We start from the raw sequence: 24,470 nt of genomic DNA, 5'->3' as shown, positions 1-24,470 counted from the left end.
GACTTGCACCCAACTTCAATACATGTCTGTAGCATTGTTTTCTGCTACCCTGACCCCACCAATTTATAGTGACCCCAGCAATTGGAGTAATCTGTCCCCTGACATTTGTCTCCAGTGCTGAGAGCTGAAAGGAGAAGGAAAACTATGGAGGCATTTTATTGCCAATAGATTATGTGCAATGGTGCAAGCTAGAATGCTATATTTATTGTGCAGATGTTTTACCATACCTGAGGAAAAAGCTCTAGAAGCTCTCGCTGTTTGTTTATTATAGCAGCTGCAATATTAGCTTGGTGTGACAACACTTCCTGCCTGAGTCTCTCCCTGCTCACTTATAGCTCTGGGCTCAGAGCAAACTGAGCATGCTCACGCCCAGGGCAATGAGGTTTAAGCTGAAGGCAGGAAGTCTGATACAGAAGCCCATGTGTACACCATAGAAGGAAAGAAATGCTGTGTTGCTTTTGACAGAGGACTCAGATCAGCATAACTTTGAGGGTTTACTGGTACCGTAAATACTCGAGTATAAGCCGAGTTTTTCAGCATCCAAAATGTGCTGAAAAAGTCTACCTCGGCTTATACTCGGGTCAGCGGGCAGTAGCCAAGATTGCAGTCACTTTTAATCATTCCTATACCAACAGTTCACTTGGGGAGAGACTGCAATATCCCACAATGCCCTCTGTTGGTTTTATGAAAGAATAACAGTGCGCCCTCTGTTGGTTATATCAAAGAATAACAGTGACTGCAATATCACACAGCGCCATCTGTTGGTTGTATCAAAGAATAACAGTGACTGCAATATCACACAGCGCCATCTGTTGGTTATATCAAAGAATGACAGTAACTGCAATATCACACAGCGCCATCTGTTGGTTGTATCAAAGAATAACAGTAACTGCAATATCACACAGCGCCATCTGTTGGTTATATCAAAGAATAACAGTGACTGCAATATCACACAGCGCCATCTGTTGGTTGTATCAAAGAATAACAGTGACTGCAATATCACACAGCGCCATCTGTTGGTTGTATCAAAGAATAACAGTGACTGCAATATCACACAGCGCCATCTGTTGGTTATATCAAAGAATAACAGTGACTGCAATATCACACAGCGCCATCTGTTGGTTATATCAAAGAATAACAGTAACTGCAATATCACACAGCACCATCTGTTGGTTGTATCAAAGAATAACAGTGACTGCAATATCACACAGCGCCATCTGTTGGTTATATCAAAGAATAACAGTAACTGCAATATCACACAGCGCCATCTGTTGGTTGAATAAAGGATGAACAGTGATGGCAATATCACACAGCGCCATCTGTTGGTTATACGAAAGATCAGTGATGGTTTTATGACACACAGCACTCTCTGCACAATTCTCTGTCACCATCAACTTTGCAAAGAAGTCCGGTCGATCGCTGGGGGAGTCTCTTTGGCGGAAGGTGCGCTGCTGGGAGACAGGGCTGTAGTTGTGTCTAGGCTTATACTAGAGTCAATAAGTTTTCCCAGTTTTCGTAGGTAAAATTAGGTACCTCGGCTTATACTCGGATTGGCTTATACTCGAGTATATACGGTACATTTAAATGGACATTTCTGATAAAGCTTACTTAGTTTTAAACATTCCTTCTCCTTGAAGGAACTGGGCCAATGCCTTCCAGGCTAGAAATCCAAGCACCTCGTGCTGCCTTATATCGTCTCTGCGTCAAATTTTACAACATGTATGTCTGCAGGGGGCAATTAGAGCTGTGCTGAATGGAAATAACTGTCCCCCAGCAATGCACAAATATATTCTCAATTAATTATATCTGCTGATAAGCTAAATGATTAGCAGAGCATGTGAGGCGGGGTACCTTTCCTCTCCATTTGTGTGCTGTCAGCTTGCAGGCCATGCATCAGAAAAGTGGGCTGTCAGCTGTTCACTGTCAGAGAAGATTCCAAGAATCCAGATTGTTTTCAGTTTAACCGGGATAGCTACAACCTAGTATGCAGGCATCCAATATGTCCGTGTGCGTCACTCAAATATTTAGATTGAATAAGTAATGCAATTAAAATATTTAAAGCACTAAGCAACCATTTATGTATGGGACTGCAGTGTTTTATGTCCAGATAAGGGTGTCTGTAATATGGGACACTACACCTAAAATCTAATACACGTATGGGACCTATTATCCAGAATGCTCGGTACCTAGGGGCGAATAATGAATCTTTCCATAATTTGGAGTCTACTACAAAATCATGTAAATATTAAATAAACCCAATAGGCTGGGTTTGCAGTCAATAAGGATTACCGTAATTATATCTTAGTTGGGATCAATTTCAAGGTACTTTTTTATTATTACAGAGAAAAGGAAATCGGTTTTAAAAGTCTGGATTATTTGATAATGGAGTCTATCTATGGGAGACCGCTTTTCCGTAATTTGGAGCTTTCTGGATAACAGGTTTTTGGATAACTGATTTGTAAAACATGTTTTAAACACCTATTACAGTTGTTTTGCATTAATTGGATTGCTGTGTGACAGAGAAATCGTAAATGTCATATGTAATTAAGTGGTTTCTACAAGTTGCATCCTTTAACATATAACAAAGCTACTTGATATCATTGTAGTACGGGTATGGGATCCGTTATCCGGAAACCCGTTATCCAGAAAGCTCAGAATTACCGAAAAGCTGTTTCCCATAGACTCAATTTTATCCAAATAATCAAAATTTTTAAAAATGATTTTCTTTTTCTCTAATAATAAAACAGCTTGTACTTGATCCAAACTAAGATATAATTAATCCTTATTGGAAGCAAAACCAGCCTATTGGGTTTATTTAATGTTGACATGATTTTCTAGTAGACTTAAGGAAAGATCGAAATTACAGAAAGATCCATTATCCGGACAACTCCAGGTCCTGAGCATTCTGGATAATAGATCCAATACCTGTATATCAGAACCTTCCATATTCCCTGTAAAAGATGTAGCTGGCTGACCCCCTAAAATATGAGTTTTTGTTTTTGCTTTTCAGTATTATTCAGTAGTATTGACTGATAATAGACTTGTTAAATTGTTTATTTTATGGCCATAAACTATAAGTTTTACTTTTACCCTAGGGCCAGCTATGAGCATTATCTGGCTCTGTCATGCTGATTCATGATCTGAAAAGCAATCTTGAGCTAATTTAGTAAAAGGTCATTTCAGTCTTTGTGTTTTATTAAGAATGAAAAAAAAATCTAATGTAACATGATGAGTTTTCTTTGACAGATCTGGCGTGTGAGTAGAAAATTGTCGTTGTGCCCTTTTTTTGCCGAGTTCTACCCCGTTTCACGGCAACTAGAGGATCAAGACAAATGATTGGTAATAGCATTGGGAATGCAGGCCATTGGAAGAGCCAGTACGGTCTTTGCCACAACAGGATTTTAAAACCCTCCTTATCAATATCTGTTTGATTTTTATCCAGATATCGAGCAGACAAGCTCATTGGAATGCTGCATATGCAGGCAAATAAGCTGCCTAAAATTAGAAGAATTGGTGCACAGTGCCAATAACGGTACCATTATTAGTCAAAAACAAATATCCAATGCAAATGATGTAGGGGGAAAAAAATACTCACAGCTCACCCCAGTCCATGGGCGCATAAAGTCCAAAACAGCAAAAATTGTGAGTTTTCTCCAAAAGTAAAGACTAGAAATATAATTGAAAAATCAAATCATTTATTAGGACATACTAGTGACAGCCTGACTCGTGGGGCACTTACTCATAAGCTCTGAATGAGTGCCCCAGTAGGCACAAAACGCGTCGGGCTGTCGCTAGTATGTCCTAATAAATTATTTGATTTTTTTTTTAATTATATTTTTGGTCTTTACTTTTGGAGAAAACTCACAATTTCTGCTGTTTTGAAATAAGATGCTAACTCAGCCCAAAGAGGTACAATTGTCAGCTTTAGGGTAGTGGCAGACTGGGAGATTAATCGCCCAGAGAACAATCTTCTCTTTTGCGGATACTAATTCTACCCAAATGGCATACGTATCGCTTCGGAATTCCGATGTTGTCATCCAAAGTTTCCTCGTGAGGCAACTTTGGGCGACTTCGGAAAACGAAGCGCTACATATGCCATCCCACCGGCGATTTGCATTCGTGCCGGCGAGAAGGCATTTGGGTAGATTAGTCACCCGCAGTAGAGATTTGTCTCTGGGTGACTAATCTCCCTGTCTGCCATCACCCTAAATCTGCCCATGTATTTCAACCTTTACCTACTTTACATAAGGGGCAATACCAGCTGTTTTTACACACACCTCCCCCCATGCCCATCAATTAAAAAAAAAATAAAAAAAATATATATATATATATATATATATATATATATATATATATATATATATATATATATATATATATAAACTTGTATTGGATCTGTTATCCAGAATTATCAGGACCTGGGCTTTTCCAAATGTTTCCATAATTTGGATCTTGATACCTTAAAGGAACAGTTCAGTGTGAAAATAAAAACTGGGTAAATAGATAGGCTGTGCAAAATAAAAAATATTTCTAATATAGTTAGTTAGCCAAAAATGTAATGTATAAAGGCTGGAGTGACTGGATGTCTAATAGAACAGCCAGAATCCAACTTCCTGCTTTTCAGCTCTCTAATTCTGAGTTAGTCAGCGACTTGAAGGGGGGCCACATGGTACATTTCTGTTAAGTGAGTTTGTAATTGATCCTCAGCATTCAGCTCAGATTCAAAAGCAACAGATATGACCCCCTTAAGTCTCTGATTGGTTACTGCCTGGTAACCAGGGTAACCAGTCAGTGTAAACCAAGAGAGCTGAAAAGCAGGAAGTAGAGCCCTGACTGACATGTTATACATCAAATCACTTCAGCCTTTATACATTACATATTTGGCTAACTAACTATATTAGAAACGTTTTTTATTTTGCACAGTCTATCTATTTACCCAGTTTTTATTTTTACACTGAACAATTCCTTTAAGTCTAATCCTGTTTCTTATAACTTTCATGGATACTGGGCAAGGAGCATATTAACTTTATGACTGTTAAAGCTGTGCTTTTTTTTTTTTCTTAGAACATAACAAGCTCTAATGTAATTTACCCATATTGGCTTATACAGGTATTGTCACATTTTCTGTTGCATTCGCATAGGATTGTTATGCCAGAGGGATTCTGTTTGCCTGAATGTTGATAATGGTTCACAATGAAATACACTATATACACTTCCAGACAGAATACAGAACACCGGGACAACTTGTATGTCTTGCACAAGCTTCTGTAAGGAGACGGCCAAAGATGGAGTTCTTCTTGACACACCAAATCTAAAAATAAATCTAAAGATAAAATAGATACGCCAGATCAGTGCTCTTAAAGAATGCTACACACAGACTTCTTAGAAAGAATGCAGCTTGGATGCAATATATACAGACCTTGCATAAAGGGACATACATTCTTACACTTTCTGCACCCACAAACACACATGTCCTATGTTACTGAACACATGTAATTCAGTGGAACACCATACATTACGGGGAGGCCTAATTTATCCCATTATTTTCTGAAAACTAGTCTGACCAGATCCACACAGGTTTATTCCCCTTATTCATCAATACATTTTCCCGAAAATTTCCTGTGCGGGGAAAAAAATCTGGAAAAAAAAAAAAAGAATCTTCCACCCGAAAACTTCTTCTTCTTCTATTTTTGCCCAAAAACCACAAAATATTTGGATTATTGCACCAAACCCAGCACAGATCAAGATCTCTTCGGGACTTCTCCCATTGTCTTATATGCAACCTCGGCAGTTCTGAGATGCCAGATTTTACGGATTCTGTTTTTTTTCCATCAACGGGGTATAATAAATCAGATTTCATAGTTAAAAAACAAATCTTTTGGGTTTTTTGCTTTCGGAGTTTAATAAATAACCCCCTTGGCTTTGGAGTGGGCTATGCATTTGATAGACCCGATTTATTTAAGGCTTATTATCTCTCCCCATTCTGAAATTCAGGCCTCTGGCCGTCCTGTATTGCCAAAGACCCCTTCTACTCCAAAGCTGAGCACAGGCAAGTCCATGTTCTTATTTCTACCTCTGCTCTCCCAACTGTGTTTCATCAGAAATGTACTAATATGTTACCATTATGTTGGTTATTAGATCAAGAAAATTCAATTCTTTGCTGGAATTCAAACAAAAAAACTGTGCACAAAGCAAAACTTTTACACTCCCTTCAATATGCCAAAGACAACTTCATTTACACTGGTACACCAGATCAGGTGTCTGATAGCCACATTGGGGATTAGTTGTAGCTGTAGACGTTTTGGATCCTAGCCTATGGTTAAGGATCTCTGGTCTACATATTTCTCCTCTAAGTTGCTGTAGACCTTTGCAATGGTATAATTACTTGGCCTTGGTGACATTATTGAAGCTCTAGAACAGTGATCCCCAACCAGTGACCCGTGAGCAACATGTTGCTCGCCAACCCCTTAGATGTTACTCCTAGTGGACTCAAAGCAGGTGCTTATTTTTAAATTCTAGGCTTGGAGGCAAGATTTTGTTGCATAAAAACCAGATGCATTCTCAAACAGAGGCTCCTGTCGGCTGCCAGTCCACATAGGGGCCATCAATAGCCAATCAGAGCCCTTATTGTACACCCCAGGAATTTTTTTCATAATTGTGTTGCTACCTAGGTCTTTTACATTTGAATGTGGTTCATAAGTAAAAAAAAGGTTGGGGATACCTGCTCTAGAATATAGCAAGTTGGGCTGGAGCTCGGAATTAACCTGCAATCTCCTCCTTCCATAGCACAGGTTATTTACTGTATCACAGCTTGAAATCTGATTTATGCAATGTGCAGAGATTAAAAAGAACACGTTAAGTAGGTTTGGACATGTTGTGATGAACACTATGATAAATAGAACCTTTTAGGCCAGGTTAATCTGCATAAAGTTGCCATGGATGCACCAATAATATCATACGAAACAAATTTTCGTACGATATTCGTGTGTGTGGTGGGAGATGAGGCGATTTATAATCCGTAGAATATCCGATATTAGCTATCGGTCGGCTCATCAATCGGGCTGGCCGGAAAAATTTGGAATCGTCAAATACAAGTAGAATTCTACTGTTTCTTCCTTTAAATCTGATGATTCAGCTCTACACGTGTGTATTGAAATGTATGATCTTTCCTGAAAAGATCTTTTCCAGGAAAGATCATAATTGTAACATCTATGGCCACCTTCAGTAGTGCAGTTTTAGACTGACTGGTAAATGATCCGCATGTTGCTGCATGGATAATTTGTGTGTTCTTTTAGCACACTGGGGACATCTGTCCTTTTGTTTTTCTTACCAAGGAAACTGCTTGTCATTCCCCAGGGCATTTGACACATTGTGTGTGATAGTGCTTTAATCTTTTCTTCAGCACGTGATCTATATCATGGCCCTGCAGGCAAAATGTTCTTCTTTCTACACTCACTTGTACTTCTGCTCTCACTAATGTATTTCATCAGAAATCCCTACTACTGTGCTGCCATTTCAATGATTCGTTTATCAAGTAAATGTAGTTCTGTAAAGGGCATGTAAAGGCAAAAAAATAAAATCCCAATTTTATCTTCTTTAATGAAAAAGAAACCTATCTCCAATATACTTTAATTAAAAACTGCTGTGGATAGGAATTGTCAGATGGTCCCTAACTGCTCTGCAGGGAAACAATCATACTTATGAACAACAGGGGGAGCCCCCACCTTACTTCTCAGCCATGCAGAACTCAAACAGCTTTGTATGTTTCCCTGTAGAGCAGCCGGCGACTGTGTAGAGATTTGTATTGGATTTTTGCCTTTACATCCTCTGTTTCCAACTCCAGCTGCAGGGACAAAGATCATGGAGCCAGATTTAAACAGATAAACTGATATTCTATTTGGAGGATTATTTTGCTGCAGCCACTGATTCTGCAGAGTTGGAGAAAGTTTGTATTAAACAATACAAAAACGATGAAATCCACATTAGATTACATGACAACACAGAACCTAGTGCAGTTTGCTTATTCTGATTATTAATCAGTCTTGCTGTATCGGCTTCTGGCACATATTATTTGACTTGTGCTGTTTTGATAATTTATGATGATCCCCAAGCAGCCCAGACCACACTGAGCATGTGCACAGTCTTAGTCTTGCAAAGATGTTTAACAAAGTTACAAGATGGTGACCCCCTGTGGCCAACTTTGAAAGCATAAATCATTTGTTTGATTAGGCTTGTGGTGCAGTAAGTTCATGTTTATATTTAGTATACAAAATACAGCATTTCTAGCCTTATTCTATTTTAGACATTACTTACCTTTAATTGAATTGACAGTGCAACATCATAATTCCAGTAGGTATAATAGGAATTATGGTTTGGAGTACAGGCAGCATAGAGGGGTAGGGAGGACCATGTTCCCCTTCTGTTCATGAACTGCAAGTCTGTGTACGTCATTATGCCCAATTCAGACAGGAAGAAATATTAGGACTCTTTGTAGCCATAGAAGACCCTGCAGAGAGATTGACTTGGTGTTGAATATCAATTAGAATATCTTTTGTCTGCTCTAAGCCTTAAATTGAATTTACCAATGTCATTGTGGGTATATGTGTAAAACATCTGCACATTTAGAAAATAAAATTTACCTTTAAGCAGGTGCATATTGCCTCTTAAACCTTACCTATGGAGCTTATATTGAAAATATTTGCATAATACTACTTTAAAGTTTTATGTTTTATTGCATTCTGTCTAAAAGTAGATAATATGGCTTTTATAGCCAGTCAGATTTTAAAAGGGTGGAAGACATACTAGTGTTGGCTATACTTGGCATTCTTATTGTTTATACAATTTGTAGGGTAAATTCCCTTTAAAAATGTGTCTTAGGATAGTTTAAGAACTAGTAAGGTTGTTTGTTTTTTTAAAATTTTTGCATGCCATTGTGGAATTTTCTGTAATAAAGGAGAAGGAAAGGTTAAAATTAGGTAAGCTTTATCAGAATGGTCTATATGAATACACTAGTAAACCCTCAAAGTAATGCTGCTCTGAGTCCTCTTTTAAAAGAAATACCCCATTTCTTTCCTTCTATTGCGTACACATGGGCTTCTGTGTCCGGCTTCCTGTTTTCAGCTTAAACCTCCAGGGCTTGGGCTTGAGCATGCTCAGTTTGCTCCTCCCCTCCCTGCTGTAATCTGAGCTCAGAGCTGTGAGCAGCAGGGAGAGACTCAGACAGGAAGTGATATAACAGTAAGCTAATATGGCAGCTGCTGTCCTAAACAAATAGACAAAGTAGTGGTCATTTATTAACACTGGGCAAATTTGCCCATGGTAAGTAACCCATGGCATCCAATCAAATTGCTGCATTCATTGTTGTACTTGCAGCAGGCTTTAAAAAGTTCATCAGTGATTGGTTGATATGGGTAACTGCCCATGGGCAAATTTGCCGAGTGTTGATAAATGAGCCCTAGTGTCTAGAGTTGTTTTACTCCGGTATGGAAAAACATTCTAAATAATAAAAATGTTGTTCTAGCTTGCACTGTTGTGGCTAATCTATTGACAATAAACTGCCTTGGTAGCTTTCCTTCTCCTTTAAGAATGCTAATTCTAAAACCAATTACAGCTTATATCATTTTTATTTATGGGTAAAACAAGGATACTCGCATGTCTGAGCATTGATATATGTAAATGCCACTTACAGAGTCATCTGACCTATGGAAGCATCCATTTCACTGGAGCCTATTCAAGATTTAATAAGGAACATTGAAGTCCCTAAATAATAGGACATGAATATGCAGCAAAATACTGTATGTCTTGGGAGAATAAAAAAACTGTTGACAAAGTTAATGTAAATCCTACTTCTAGGCTGTAGTTTTCTCTTTACTGCTCATTGATGATAGATACAAAGGTGGTTTGATCTTGGATTTGGTCAGCTGTTATTAAAAGGTGCTAAAACTTGGCCTCATCCCTGCATTATGTCATTAGACATTTATGTGCGTCTACAAATAATATTGGTAATTTCTGTTTATAATGTATATATTTAATATGTTTTTAGGACAGAACATGCTCGAGCTAAAGCTAATGCAGCTGATCAGGCAAGCCAAGCTGCACGACAAGAATCCGACATTGCAAGAGCAGTGGCAAGAGAGCTTTCTCCAAGCTTCCGCCAGCCAGGTAATGACCGTACAAAATAATATCTCTGCCAAGACTTTTATATTGCCCCACTGGATCGGTAATTTGTAAACCCACACCTATTTTTTATTACAACGCTTCAACATTGTGCAGTGCACCCTCTTTATACCATCTGCCTGGAACACAGATAAGAGCTGCTGTTTTAAATCTGATGACACACCTGAATTGCTATAAGATAGACATTTGTGAGAATAGTTTCCTAGTTGTAAGCAAAGGGTGACCATATAAGGAGGGGGGGCCCCAAAATTGTGCAGTTTCATGTGTTTTCTAGCTCTGTACTTGGGTCAGATCCAGGTGGTGTACACTACACGTATGGAAATTGTTATCCAGAGTACTCAGGACCTGTGGTTTACCAGATAACGGATCCTGCCGTAATTTGGATCTTCATACTTACAAAATAATTCCAAATTCTTTTCTATTGTGTTTTTTAAGCGAAATAAACTTTTATTTACACTATATAAATCATTTAAATGATTGTTGCCTTCAGCCTTGGAATTCACAAGCACAGCAAGCAGTCAGCAGCCATTTTGTGGACACTGTTAGGGATTCTGTCGTGATTTTTATGATGTCGTTTTTATTTCTAAATTACACTGTTTACACTGCAAATAATTCACTCTACAATATAAAATTGTATTCCTGAACCAGCAAGTGTATTTTTTAGTTGTAATATTGGTGTGTAGGCGCCATCTCAGGTCATTTTGCCTGGTCATGTGCTTTCAGAAAGAGCCAGCACTTTAGGATGGAACTGCTTCCTGGCAGGCTGTTGTTTCTCCTGCTCAGTGTAAGTGAATGTGTCGCAGGGGACCTGGATTTTCCTATTAAGTGCTGTTCTTAGATCTACCAGGCAGTTGTTATCTTGTCTTAGGGAGCTGCTGATTACCTTCCCATTGTTCTGTTGTTAGGCTGCTGGGGGGGGGAGTGGTGATATCACTCCAACTTGCAGTACAGTTGGAAAGAGTGACTGAAATTTATCAGCACAAGTCACATGACTGGGGGCAGCTGGGAAACTGACAATATGTATAGCCCCATGTTAGATTTCAAAATGAAATATAAAAAAATGTTTGCTCTTTTGAGAAAAGGATTTCAGTGCAGAATTCTGCTGGAGCAGCATTAATAACTGATGGGTTTTGAGAAAAAAAAGAAAAAAAAACATTTTTTCCCATGACAGTATCCCTTAAAGGCATGCTTTGTCTCACCCCAAAATCTTGTTTATGCACCAGAATGCACCTGCTGCTCATGCCTTGGCACTGACTACACAATTCTAGACGGTTAGGAGGGAGGGGAAATGTGAGCAGGACAGTGACATCAAGGAAATGAAAGTGAAAATAATTGCCTGAACCACCTCTATGCCTCATGCATAGAGGCGGGACAAGCAATATATGATTGACAGTATTTTTAAAGATGTTTATAACTGGTATGGACAATGTAATTATACAGCTGTTTATGTCTGGATGACAGGTCCACTTTCAAGACTACTAGAAAATCATGTAAACATTAAAAAAAAACAATAGGCTGGTTTTGCTTCCAATAAGGATTAATTATATCTCAGTTTGATGACTTGAGTGCTTCAGTCAAGATGTGCTTTTACTATAAATGGCACAGACCTGGCCAATGTTTGAGACAGGCCAAATGTGTAGTTTGTTATTATTATAAACTGAACATTTCAGCTACCCTTGACCAAAGAAGCTGTTTCAGAGCTGCATTCATATTCTTTCCTCAGACTCCTGCAGATTTCAGAGTCCTGCAGAGGGTCGGATACCCGTGGTATACCCGCAAAAAAAAAGCGGCACCCTGCGGAATGAGGGAAGGATTTTTAGGTGCGGGTATAGCCGTGGGGCTCGTCTAAATTTCTTATTTAATATTGTCTATATTTTACTCCTTTTAAAGTTTTACAAAACTTGTTTATGCCCCGCCCACTTGTGTCACTTCCGGTTTGCAGCAACATCACTTCCTGCTTGATTGTGGTCGGCGAGTTGCGGGTCGGAATGCGGATAAGGCAGTTTCGGGTCCGGGTAGGGCAGGGGTTCAAAGTGGGTAAATATGCGGGGTCGGGTCCGGGTCTTAGAAATTGGTTCCGTGCAGGACTCTACCTCAGGCTATGGTCAGACTGGGCCGAAATCAGCCTGCTGAAATCCATAGGTCGATTCAGCTCCTTACCCCCCAAATCCTCTTCTTTGTTTGTGTCTGGAAGCCATGTGTCAGCCCTAGCCTTATTTATCCATTTGGGGAGAGGAAGCTGATCATCCTGATGGTAACATGTTCATGCAAGGCTTGTAACATTTGTTATAGTCATGGTTTTCCAACACTCTTGTATTTTCAGTCACTCATTTGTTTAAAGGAGAAGGAAAGCTCCAAGACAGTTACTTGCCAACAGATTAGCCACAATAGTGCAAGCTAGAATGCTATATTTATTCTGCAGAATGCTTTACCATACCTGAGTAAACAGCTCTAGACACTGTCTCTGTTTGTTTAGGATAGAAGCTGCCATATAAGCTTGGTGTGACATCACTTCCTGCCTGAGTCTCTCCCTGCTCACTTACAGCTCTGAGCTCAGATTACAGCAGGGATGGGAGGAGGGAGGGAGAGATGAGGAAACTGAGCATGCTCAAGCCCTGCCCTGGAGGTTTAAGCTGAAAACAGGAAGTCTGGTACAGAAGCCCATGAGTACACAATAAAAGGAAAAAAATGCTGTGTTTCTTTTGACAGAGGACTCAGAGCAGCATTACTTTGAGGGTTTACTGGTGTATTTATATAGACCTTTCTGATAAAACTTACTTAATTTTAGTCTTTCCATCTCCTTTAAAACTTTTGTTAAATTGTTCCACATAATAGAGATGAATGCATTGAATTTCCTGACATTGTGGTCCAAAGTACATTGCATCTTAAACAGCTGTTGCTTATACCTGTGTTGGTTTATTGGTTTATGATTGTCATCACCTTGTTTTTTCTACCTACAGTTCTATTTACCTGCACTTCTATTACCATCATAAAATGCATGTGTTTCTGAGCTGCTGTTGAGGTTGCCACCTTTTCTGGCTAAAATACTAACCTGACTTTACTTCATATTCACTTGATAAAACCCTCGTACAGAATATGAGCTTTGATTGGTGTAGTCCTTAGTTATATGTAAGCAATTCTGTACGTGTACTAACCTAATGTGCATGAAAATAGATTTTTTTTTAAACTATACTTTTTTGCATAACTAAAATTTCTACCATTTCCAGATATTAACAAACAGGGGTTTTGGTTCCCAAACTCTTTCAGTGGCATTACTCTGGTATGTTGTGTCGCACCATATTCCCTATTAAAACGGGAAAATGAAAAATGCTTTTGTCCTCTTTAGACATTGAACCATACATAAAGACATAAACCATATATTGTACAGTGGTGACACATTTAAAGTGATACTGTCATGGGAAAACAGTCACGTGACTGGAGGCAGCTGGGAAATTGACAATATGTCTAGCCCAATGTCAGATTTCAAAATTGAATATAACAAAATCTGTTTGTTTTTTTGAAAAATGAATTTCAGTGCAGATTTCTGCTGGAGCAGCAATATTAACTGATGTGTTTTGAAAAAAACATGTTTTCCCATGACAGTGTCCCTTTAATATTAACTTGAGTTAAGCATAAGCACGTATAACTGTTCCCTCAGACTTTATCTCACTCCACATATTCACTCTGGGAACTGCAAAGCTAAGTTTGATGGGTCGCTAATGTAGCTTTCTGGCCAGGGACAGAGGACAGAACAAACAAACCCTTGTCCCAAAATGAGATCATCCACAAAACCAAAGGACTTTCAGCTTCTGAAACTTTAACAGAGATGGGTGCAATATATCAATCCTACTGTATAATGACTGTAACTAAATACTTCTGTCTTGATAACTCTACATCTACCATTTTCTATGCCTTCTTACATAAGTGGACAGTGCTAGAGGCGTTCCTTTATGAACAAGAGCGATGTAGCCGAATACAATGATTCATTGTGCCATCTATAATGGTCACATAATGCTTCCTTTATGGAGAAAAGTGACTTTAGTTTGCCCGCTATAAGCCCCTCTTTCACGGAGCACAAGAATCCAGTGTGCTAGGTGTTGCTAAAAGATGTGCCCGCATAGAAGAAAGGCCTGTGATGTTGTTAAGCAGGCTCGGAAAGTACAGAAGACTACTGAATGTGATATTGTGTGAAGAGGTTATTAATAACTGTTAATAAAATTTGACAGGACACAAGTTCATGACATGGAATACATGCAGAGCTAAGCAACTTCTAGTACGGCAGTCTGAAGGCCTCACAAAACTGGATTCATCTTCTATGTTACAGATTTAAAATGAAAACACATCTAATTTGCTATAAGTTGAAGCGTGGCAACTCTAATGATGCACTGTCATTTAAAATTAGAGTTGCCACATGGCGGGTACAGATATGGAATCTGTTATCCGGAAACCCGTTATCCAGAAAGCTTCGAATTATCGAATGGCTATCTTCCATAGTCTCCATTTTATCCAAATAATCCACATTTTTAAAAATTATTTCTCTGTTTTAATTAAATAGTACATTGTACTTGATCCCACCTAAGATATAATTAATCCTTTTTGGAGGCAAAACCAGCCTATTGGGTTTACTTGATTTTCTAGTAGACTTAAGGTATAAAGATCCGGATTGCAGAGAGCGCTGTTATCTGCAAAACCCCAGGTCCCAACCATTCTGGATAACAGGTTCCATACTTGTAGTTAAATTATATTCATAAACTGTTAAATTCAATTTATTAAGGGGCAGATTTATTGAAAATTCAAATTTTGGATTTTTTTTATGGTCAAAACTGTCAAATTCAACTAGGGAGTTATCTAAATTCGATTTGAGTTTTTAAAAAAATTCGAATTAGATTTTCGAGATTTATCATACTCTGTTCCTTTAAGTAATTTGACTATTCACCACCTAAAACCTGCCAAATTACTGTTTGTCAATGGGAGAGGTCCAGGGTTCAATTTCTGACATTTTAAGTTTTTATCTGAGAAAAAACTCAAATTCAGTTTGAGTTTTCAGGTCATTTCAATCAGAGTTGAAAAAAATTTGATTTTTATTAATAAATTTCGAATGGTCGAATTTATGGGAGTTTTAAAAAAACTAACATGAATTCGAAATTCGACCATTGATAAATGTGCCTACCCGTGTGTATATAAACCAAATGTTCTCCAGCTTTTAAAATGCAGGAACAATTGCGCCTCGTTCTATGTAACGCATAAATGAATGATTTTGTTAAATGGAGACAGGGATGCATTACTAATGCTGTTTATTTGCATGAGCATTTTATGTTAAACAGCTGTTTTAATGAATGCCGTAATAGACTGAATAAGTGAATTGGTGCTGCTGATAATTTCAGTATATTACACCTATCACCCCAAAGCATATTTTAGCTAATTATTCAATTAAGCTTTAAATTACTAAAACTCTATAAATGTCTCGTTTTCGATTAAATATGCGCCTTGGTACATTGAACAAATGTAGAGGAGAATCGGGTTTTGCAGAAGAGTGTATGACACAGCTGCAGAGAGAAAATAACTATTCTGCTGAATTTGGCAGCAATTTGTTCAGATGGATGCCATTAAAGGTTCACCTTTGAGATAACTTTTAGTATGATGTAGAGAGTGATATACTGAGACAGTTTGCAATTGCTGTTCATTTTTTATTATTTAAGGTTTTTGAATAATTTAGCTTTTTATTCAGCGGCTTTTCGATTTCCATTTTAAGCCATCTGGTAGCTAGGGTCCAAATTACCCTAGCAACCATGCATTGATTTGCATAAGAGACTGGAATATGAATAGGAGAGGGCATGACTAGAAAGATGAGTAATAAAAAGTAGCAATAAAAATACATTTGTAGCCTTACAGAGCATTTGTTTTTAGAAAATTTGAAAAACATTTGAAAGCTGCAAAAAGTCTAAGAAAAATGCAAATAACTATAAAACTATAACAAATAAATAATGAAAAATTGGTCATTCTATAACATACTAAAAGTTTCCTTGAAGGTGAACCACCCCTTTAATGTTTATTTGATCAATTCCTTCCCCATGGATGCCCTGTGTGTACTCCTTTTCTCGGGGTGCGTCCCTCCTCTTTCTCCATGATGACTGATGGGATTTTGAAATTTAACGGACGTAACATTTATTCATATACTTTATCTGGAGACGCCAGGTTTCTATTGTAGAAAACAGATTCCATGTCTGTGTATATAAAGGTATACCGTCATGGGAAAACATGCACCCTTTCAGTGGCATTGCCCTGCTATGTTGTGGTGCTCCATATTCCCTATTAAAAAAGGAAAATGTAAAAATGTTTTTGGCCTCTTTAGACCATACATTAGGGATGCACCTAATCCAGGATTCGGCCTTTTTCAGCAGGGTTCGGATTCGCCCGAATCCTTCTGTCCAGCCGAACCGAATCCGAATCCTAATTTGCATTTGGGCGGAGAGGAAAATCACGTGACTTTTTGTCACAAAACTAGGAAGTAAAAAATGTTTTCCCCTTCCCACCCCTAATTTGCATATGCAAATTCGGATTCATTACGGTATTCGGCCGAATCCTTCGTGAAGGATTTGGGGGTTCGGCCAAATCCAAAATAGTCGATTTTGTGCATCCCTACCATACATAAAGACATAACCATATATTGTACAGTGGGGGACACATTTAAAGGGATATGTCATGGGAAAACATGTTTTTTTCAAAATTCATCAGTTAATAGTGCTGCTCTTCCAGCAAAATCCTGCAATGAAATCCATTTCTCAAAACCGCAAACAGATTTTTTTTTTTTTTATATTTAATTTTGAAATCTGACATGGGTCTAGACATATTCTCAGTTTGTAAAATTCAGTGGTAAGCTGGCACAAAGACTGGACTTCACTCCAAAATAGATGCAAATTAAAAGTTTTATTACGGTTTGAAAACTGAAAATAAAGAAATTTAAAAAATAAAATAAATTTATTATGCAAAAAGGGTGGCCTTACGCGTTCCATGCCTCAAGGGCACTTATTCATAGAGATGTTCCTTTTTGCATAATAAAACTTTTCATTTGCATCTATTTTGTGCCAGTTTACCACTGAATTGTACATGTCTGATACTACCTCCCCAAGCTGAAGGTCTGGGGCTTGAGCACCTGGACCCCCTGTCAGTATGGGAAAGTTTACCTTGCTATTCACCAGCTTTGCAACATTGGATCTTTTTTCCCCATCCAATGTTATCCCTGCATAAATTTACTATATTCTCAGTTTCCCAGCTGCCCCTAATCATGTGACTTGTGCACTGATAAACTTCAGTCACTCTTTACGGCTGTACTGCAAATTGGAGTGATATCATCCCTTCATCCTCCCAGTAGCCTAAAAAACACAGCAATGGGAAGGTAACCAGATATGCGTCAGATGATGTTCTGTACCGCACTGACATAAAGAAAATTCTCTCTTAGCTTAAACCACTGTGTGTGGCAGATTGCCCTGTTCGCTGCAATCTGCCGCTGAATGCTTCTTGGACACCTATATGAGAGTGCAGAGTGTGTTTTAAGTGGTAGACACAGGTACCAGGAGGCCAGTGGCACTTACCATTTACAGGAGAACTCAAAATGAATTGATGTAACCGTAGGGTGTTTGCGCCATTTTGTAATTTACATTCATTATCTAATTTTAGCTAGATATTAGCAGTTTTATCTGCGGGCTTCATTTTGCTCAGAACAGCACCCTGAATTCATTTTTGTGGGCATAGATCTCCTTTACACGAACGGTAAGCAACCTACAACTCATTGAAATGTGTGAATGGCTGTGAACTGTACCTGCAATCGAAATCTGTGCCATAGACACCAGTTTTTTTATGCATTTTACTTTTCATTTTTTGATGATATTTGGGGTAGAGGAAGTTTGCAGAATAAAAAGGAGGAGGATTGGAAAAAGTTTTTACGTAATGAGAGTGAATGTAGTTGTAACCAACTTTCAAACCTTTCATTTGTTTTAAAGTTAATTGTACATGTGATTGCTACTGAAAGTAGAATCTGTCTGCACTGCTGGTCCCGACTCCTCAATCTGTTTAGCAGAAGCCAGTTGATCAGCAGACCTGGAAGAGAACTGACTTCGGCTGTATTGTAATAGTCCAAACCAGATAACACATACTGTCCCCAATTTCAGTTAAAGGTATAGTTCCTGTTATCCAGAAGGCTCAGGACCTGGGGCTTTCCTGATAACGGATCTTCATACCTTAAGTCTACTAGAAAATCATGTAAACATTAAATAAACCCAATAGGCTGGTTTTGCTTCCAATAAGGATTAATTATATCTTAGTTTGGATCAAATACAAGGTACTGTTTTATTATTACAGAGAAAATCTGGATTATTTGATTATAATGGAGTCTATGGGAGACAGCCTTTCTGTAATTCAGAGCTTTCTGGATAACTGGTTTCTGGATAACGGATCCCATACCTGTGTAATAATAACTTTTAACTCATTGTTATTTTTTTAATTCATGTTTATTGGGTATTTTCTTTAATTCTAAAGCAGGTTGGTTGGCTGGAGAGACCCATCTATAAGTCCGATATGGATAGTTCTCCAACTGTTTCAATATTTTCATTTTTGTATATCTTTATATTGTTGCCCAGGGCCGGATTACATCAAGCAGATGTTTCAGGAAGGGATAGAAGTCCAAGAAAACATTGAAGAAAAAATTCCCCAGAAGCCACCCTCTCCAAAAAATTCGCCACACTTTTACAGGAAAGGTACAACCCCTCCACGGACACCGGAAGAAAGAAGGAAACCAACTTCCCCACCTGCTCCAAAAAATTCAGAAGGGAAGAATTATAATTCAACATCTGCTTACCTAAACAAAAAAAGTTCCTCAGTTGAGAACTTACCTGTCTCGTCCAACAAACCCTTGCCTGTCAAAGCACCTGTCAAAGAACAGATTGTTTTTCCTTCTCCACCAAAGGCATCGTATGCTCCAAATCCGAGCAGCACCGGAAATGGGGAACTGCATGCCGACTACCACGGATACTTAGTAAAAGTAAATCCGTCGTCGACTTCAGAGGTAAAAGGAGATTTAAACCCTGTCAAGTCATCGGCATTAGCACGTATTCCACCACCACAGAAGCCAAGCCCCAAGAAGCCAGTGACTAAGCCAGAAGCCAAAGAAAGCAAACCTGAGCCAAAAGTTAGGAAAGCAGAACCTGCAGCACCAAAGAATCCAGCCAATAATGAAGCGCTATCTCCTGTAGAAAATGAAGTCAACTCGGTAAGCAGTGAACTCACTCAAAGCAAGAAAATGATCTCTGAAATGAAAACCGTGTGTGTACACAAAGCTCTCTATTTTCATGTATAATACTGTAAATATTTGCTTGGTATTTCAAAGATTATAATGCCCTGGCATAGCAGATCTGTCATTGACACTTCCTGTGTATATTCTGAGAAACAAAACACAAGGCTGAGTGTGATTTTATTTGCTCACATGGTTGTTAAAAGATTGCAAAGTTTACCCTTTCTAAATCATGTGTGTGTTGAGGTGGGGGTGGGATGCCACCAAATGAGTAGTGCTGATGTGGCAGTTAGAAAAATATGGGCTACAGCTGGGCTTTGGGTATGGATTTCTTCAGTGATGTAGGCCTGCAGTACCACCAGGCATGTCTTCCAATCCTGTGGCTTTGGATACAGTATCTGTGTAACTATAATTACTTATTTATAATTATAAAAAGAATAAATACATTATAATTGTATTTATATTTCTTTTCGACATAAGCTCATTTAGTTGGCCGTAAGTAAAAAAGGTGTGCAAAGACTACCTGAACTACTGTAAATATAAATATATATATATATATATATATATATATATATATATATATATATATATATATATATATATATATACTCATTCTAACAGCTGGAGCACTCTCAATCCATTAGGCAATTGCCCGGGTGCAGGTTATAGTCAATCATACATAGAGCAAGCAAAAAAAACGCGCACACGGGACTTTATGAAGTGCAAAGAAATAAAAAATTTATTGCAACGTTTCGGCTCCTGTACTCGAGCCTTCTTCAGCTGAAGAAGGCTCGAGTACAGGAGCCGAAACGTGTATATATATATATATATATATATATATATATATATATATATATATATACACACATAAAAATAGTGGGTTTCTCAGATAGTGGGTTTCTCAGATAGTGGGTTTCTCAGATAGTGGGTTTCTCAGATAGTGGGTTTCTCAGACATAGTGGGTTTCTCAGATTCAGAGAAAACCCCTGATGGTCTGCATCTGACTCTCTGACATTTTCCACAACAAATCTCTCTCACCTTATTCCATGTTCCCGGAATCCATCCCTTCAACATGGAACAACAGGTTGGCGACCCTATCAGCCGAAGATTGGGCATATAGTCCCTGCAAATCACAGATAGGATGTCATGGTTTCCTCACACTATGTAAAAATAAATATATATTTAGAAGTTTATACACCTGCTTTTTTTTTTTTTTTTTATAGAAGCCCAGCTGAATGAGTTCATGTCAAAAGGGGGCAGAGGGATATATTTTTTTCCATTTATGAGCTAAAAATTTTACAGCGTACTAAGAGCAATGACAGATGTGTCTTGTCACATTGATAAATCATCCAAAAAGTCCTTTTCATTGTTGGTAGGAAGAATCACTGCATTTAAAATACTAGGGATGCACCGAATCCAGGATTCCTCCTTTTTCAGCAGGATTCATTCGGCCGAATCCTTCTGCCTGGCCAAACCTAATCCGAATCCTAATTTTCATATGCTAATTAGGGGCGTGGAGGGAAATCGCATGACTTTTTGTCACAAAACAAATTAAAAAATGTTTTCCCCTTCCGGCCCCTAATTTGCATATGCAAATTAGGATTTTGATTCAGTTCAGTATTCAGCCGAAGGATTCGGGGGTCCGCCAGATCCAAAATAGTGGATTCGGTGCATTCCCTATTAAATACATAAATTGCGTGGCTGTGCAGTATGTGTAAGAAGGTGTTTTAGCTCAAATGTTTTACCCTCAACGATTCTTAGTTCCCACAATGAAAGGACTGAACCTCTTTAAGACTGCAGGCTGAACACCCTCGTAGTGTGGTCACAGGTTTTTTTGGCAAACTTTTGTCAAATATTTCCAAAATCCTGAAAATAAAGGAATTGATCGCTATAGGGTCTGCTTCATACTGGTAAATGATAATTATTTATCTTACACGACCGTATCAACTGTATACCCTTTGTAATGAAACATTTGGGCAGCAACCTTTATCTATAGCTCATAGCGTAGCTTAATCATTCTGTTAGGAGGGTCCCGTGCATGATTAATAAATTTGAAGTTTAGGGTCTCCAGGTAGAAAGTGATTACTCACCACATCAAGGAAGAGGCCCAGGTGCACCGCCCTGAGCCCTCAGCACAGGGAGCGAACAATCTGAAAAATCTTTGGAGCAAGCACTCAAAGAAGGCAAACTTCCACCAGGCACTATGTTCAGAGTGAAAAGAGTTTATTGTGTCCACAGCCTTACTTATGATTAAGTGTTTATGACACGAAACGTGTAAGGCTGTGGATACAATAAACTCTTTTCACTCTGAACATACTGCATGGTGGAAGTTTGCCTTCTTTGAGTGCCTGCTCCAAAGATTTTTCGGTCCCGTACATGAGCCCAATAAGCTTCCGACTTGGACTGGAAGGGCCAAGTTAGCAGCTTTTATCAGCTGCGTAAGGTCACTGTTAGAGCAGCTGTGTTTAGTTTATTAATCTATTGTGCAAGAATTAAGGCTAAGGGCAGATTCGGCGAGATCTTACTGCCTTCCGCCTGCTTGAATGAGAAAACGCCAGTGCAATGCACTCACGGCGCTTAGATTTCCGAAATTGCCCCAAGTTGCCTCACGAGGAAACTTTGGCGATATTGGAAATCGAAGCGCCGCAAGTGCATTGCGCTGGCATTTTCTCATTGAAGCAGGTGGAAGGCAGGAAGAAGACCGTTCGGGGAAGAGGCAATTAGTTGCCATGCGACTAAATCTGCCGTCTGCACAATTTGTGATAATAAAACAATATCTTGTTCTACTCTTCGCTGTACCTTTTATTTCATACTGTAACAAGTTTGCTGTTTGTTTTTTGTTTGTTTTTTTAATTTCTTTTCAGACACCCAATTCTATCATGATTGCCCTAGTCATGCTGTTGAATGTTGGACTAGCCATTCTGTTTGTCCATTTCCTCACTTGAATGGAAAAGCTGCACAAGAGGTAAATATTTGTTTTAATTAAGCCAATGTCTCATTCATCCACTGAAAAAAAGTCTAAAGATTTTCAAAAGTCTTTTCAGCACCTGCAAGACAAGTGTAAATAGATAGCACTCTTAAATTGGCTATCCTTAAAGGATTCTGTCATGATTTTTATAATGGCGTTTCTATTTCTGAATTACACTGCAAATAATTCATTCTACCATATAAAATTGCATTCCTGAACCAGCAAGTGTATTTTTTTTATTTATATTATTGGTGTGTAGGCAGCCATCTCAGGTCATTTTATTTAGTCATGTGCTTTTAGAAAGAGCCTGCACTTTAGAATGGAACTGCTTTCTGGCAGGCTGTTGTTTCTCCTACTTAATGTAACTGAATGTGTCTCAGTGGGATCTGGGTTTTACAATTGAGTGCTGTTCTTATGGTAAAGACACACAGGCAGATTCGGGGAGGTTAGATGGCACTCACAGTGCATCGTTTTCCAAAATCGCCCTAAGTTGCCTCATGAGGAAACTTCGGTTGACTTCAGAAAACTAAGTGCCCCAAGTGCCATCCCATTGCCGATCTATCATTATAGCCAGCGGGAAGGCAGTTCGGGGAGATTGTCGCCCGAAGAAAAGGCGATTTTTTGCCAGGGCGACTAATCTCCCTGAATCTGCCTGTGTGTCCTTACCCTTAGATTCTGTTGGTAGGCTGCTGGGGGGTGATATCACTCCAACTTGTAGTACAGCAGTGAAGAGTGACTGAAGTTTATGCCCAAGTCACATGACTGGAGTCACCTGGGAAACTAACAATATGTCTAGTCAGATTTCAAAATTAAATATAAAAAAATCTGTTCTTTTGAGAAATGGATTTCAGTGCAGAATTCTGCTGGAGCAGCACTATTAATTGATGTGTTTTGAAAAAAACATGTTTTCCCATGACAGTATCCCTTTAAAGGGCAAAGCCCCCCTCTCCTGAATTGTGCTACCAACCCTCCCAGATATCGCTTTGTAGTAGTAGCGGAATGAAACATCAGGGTTGACTGCCTCCATGTCAATCCTCTTGAGTTCCTACTCTTCGCTTTCTGGTGGCAATCGCCAGTTAGGCACAAACACAGTTGAAGGACCATATTGGCTCCAATTGCACATAACCCTTGTTCTCTATCACGGCCAGAGAGCTCAGGAAAGGAAGTCCAATGGGCAGACATGGCAGCCAGTAACCCGGTAGCATTAATTTGCATTTTATTACCAGGTACAAGGGAACAGGTGGTGTGGTTAAGTGGAGGGGGTCAATGAGGTATTTGTCTCTTTCTCTCCTTGTGATGTTACTTCCCATCGGTGCAATTACAGATGATCTATTTTGAGCAGTGAATGTGCATAGTAATCTAATAATAATAATAATAATAATGTGCTCTTTTGCATTGCGGTATCATTCAGATAAACAGAACTGTTGGCACACAATTCCGGCACACAATTCCCGTCGTGTGTCATGAGCTGTTTCTATGGCACAGTCCTAATCCGACAATCCGGGAAAAAGAAGGCTTGAATTTAGAGTTGTGGGAAGCAAGACCGTTCAAACTTGAATAAAAAAATCAACCAGCGGGGCCTGTTCTGTCCTCTCCGTGTTGATTTATGGCTCTTCAGGGTCCCCTGCAAGATCAGGACGTGGCCATGTTGGAAGACAAAACAAACTGTGCTGAGAGAGCCTCCTCGGAGAAGATGAAGAAACCATCTGTTGTAGTAGAGTGTGACCGAAGTAGAAAAGTACAGATCTGCACTTTTTCTTGATGGAAGCGAACAGCTGCCTTACTATTTTGCCGCCTGACGTTTATGGAGTGGAGATAGGAAAGTGACTGCCAGCGGAATGTGGTCAGAGGATTCGGTTGCTGTGGGTGCATTTCCAGCGTTTACTCCTATCTCAGAAGAAATACTTAGCAGCATCACTCATCAGTCTTATTCCATTACCTGCTGATTTGAACATCCCCTGCAGAGTTACTGGAAGATAGAATTTCATTTGCTTGTGCATGATTATGTTTATTTCTGTGTTTGTTTAAAGCAGATTAATA

The 24,470-nt window shown here is 38.9% G+C and overlaps 1 protein-coding gene across 2 annotated transcripts in view; it reads left to right on the top strand.

Annotated features, from left to right (window-relative positions):
* The window catches only part of LOC108695351 (junctophilin-1), a 59,668-nt gene extending 37,258 nt beyond the window's left edge, over positions 1 to 22,410 (top strand). The window contains exons 3-5 of one of the 2 annotated variants that reach the window (XM_018223809.2): positions 10,043 to 10,161; positions 18,813 to 19,441; positions 22,327 to 22,410. In XM_018223809.2, coding sequence (XP_018079298.1) covers positions 10,043 to 10,161; positions 18,813 to 19,441; positions 22,327 to 22,407 — 829 coding nt within the window. In that variant the 3' untranslated portion in view covers positions 22,408 to 22,410. Of the gene's footprint in view, positions 1 to 10,042; positions 10,162 to 18,812; positions 19,442 to 22,326 lie in introns of those variants that run through there. The other variant, XM_041567923.1, reaches the window with a different exon arrangement.
* The last annotated feature ends 2,060 nt before the right edge of the window (positions 22,411 to 24,470 follow it).

Source organism: Xenopus laevis, chromosome 6S, assembly GCF_017654675.1.
Source record: "Xenopus laevis strain J_2021 chromosome 6S, Xenopus_laevis_v10.1, whole genome shotgun sequence".
Lineage (NCBI taxonomy): Eukaryota > Metazoa > Chordata > Amphibia > Anura > Pipidae > Xenopus > Xenopus laevis.
This window is presented reverse-complemented; position numbering and strand designations above follow the sequence as displayed.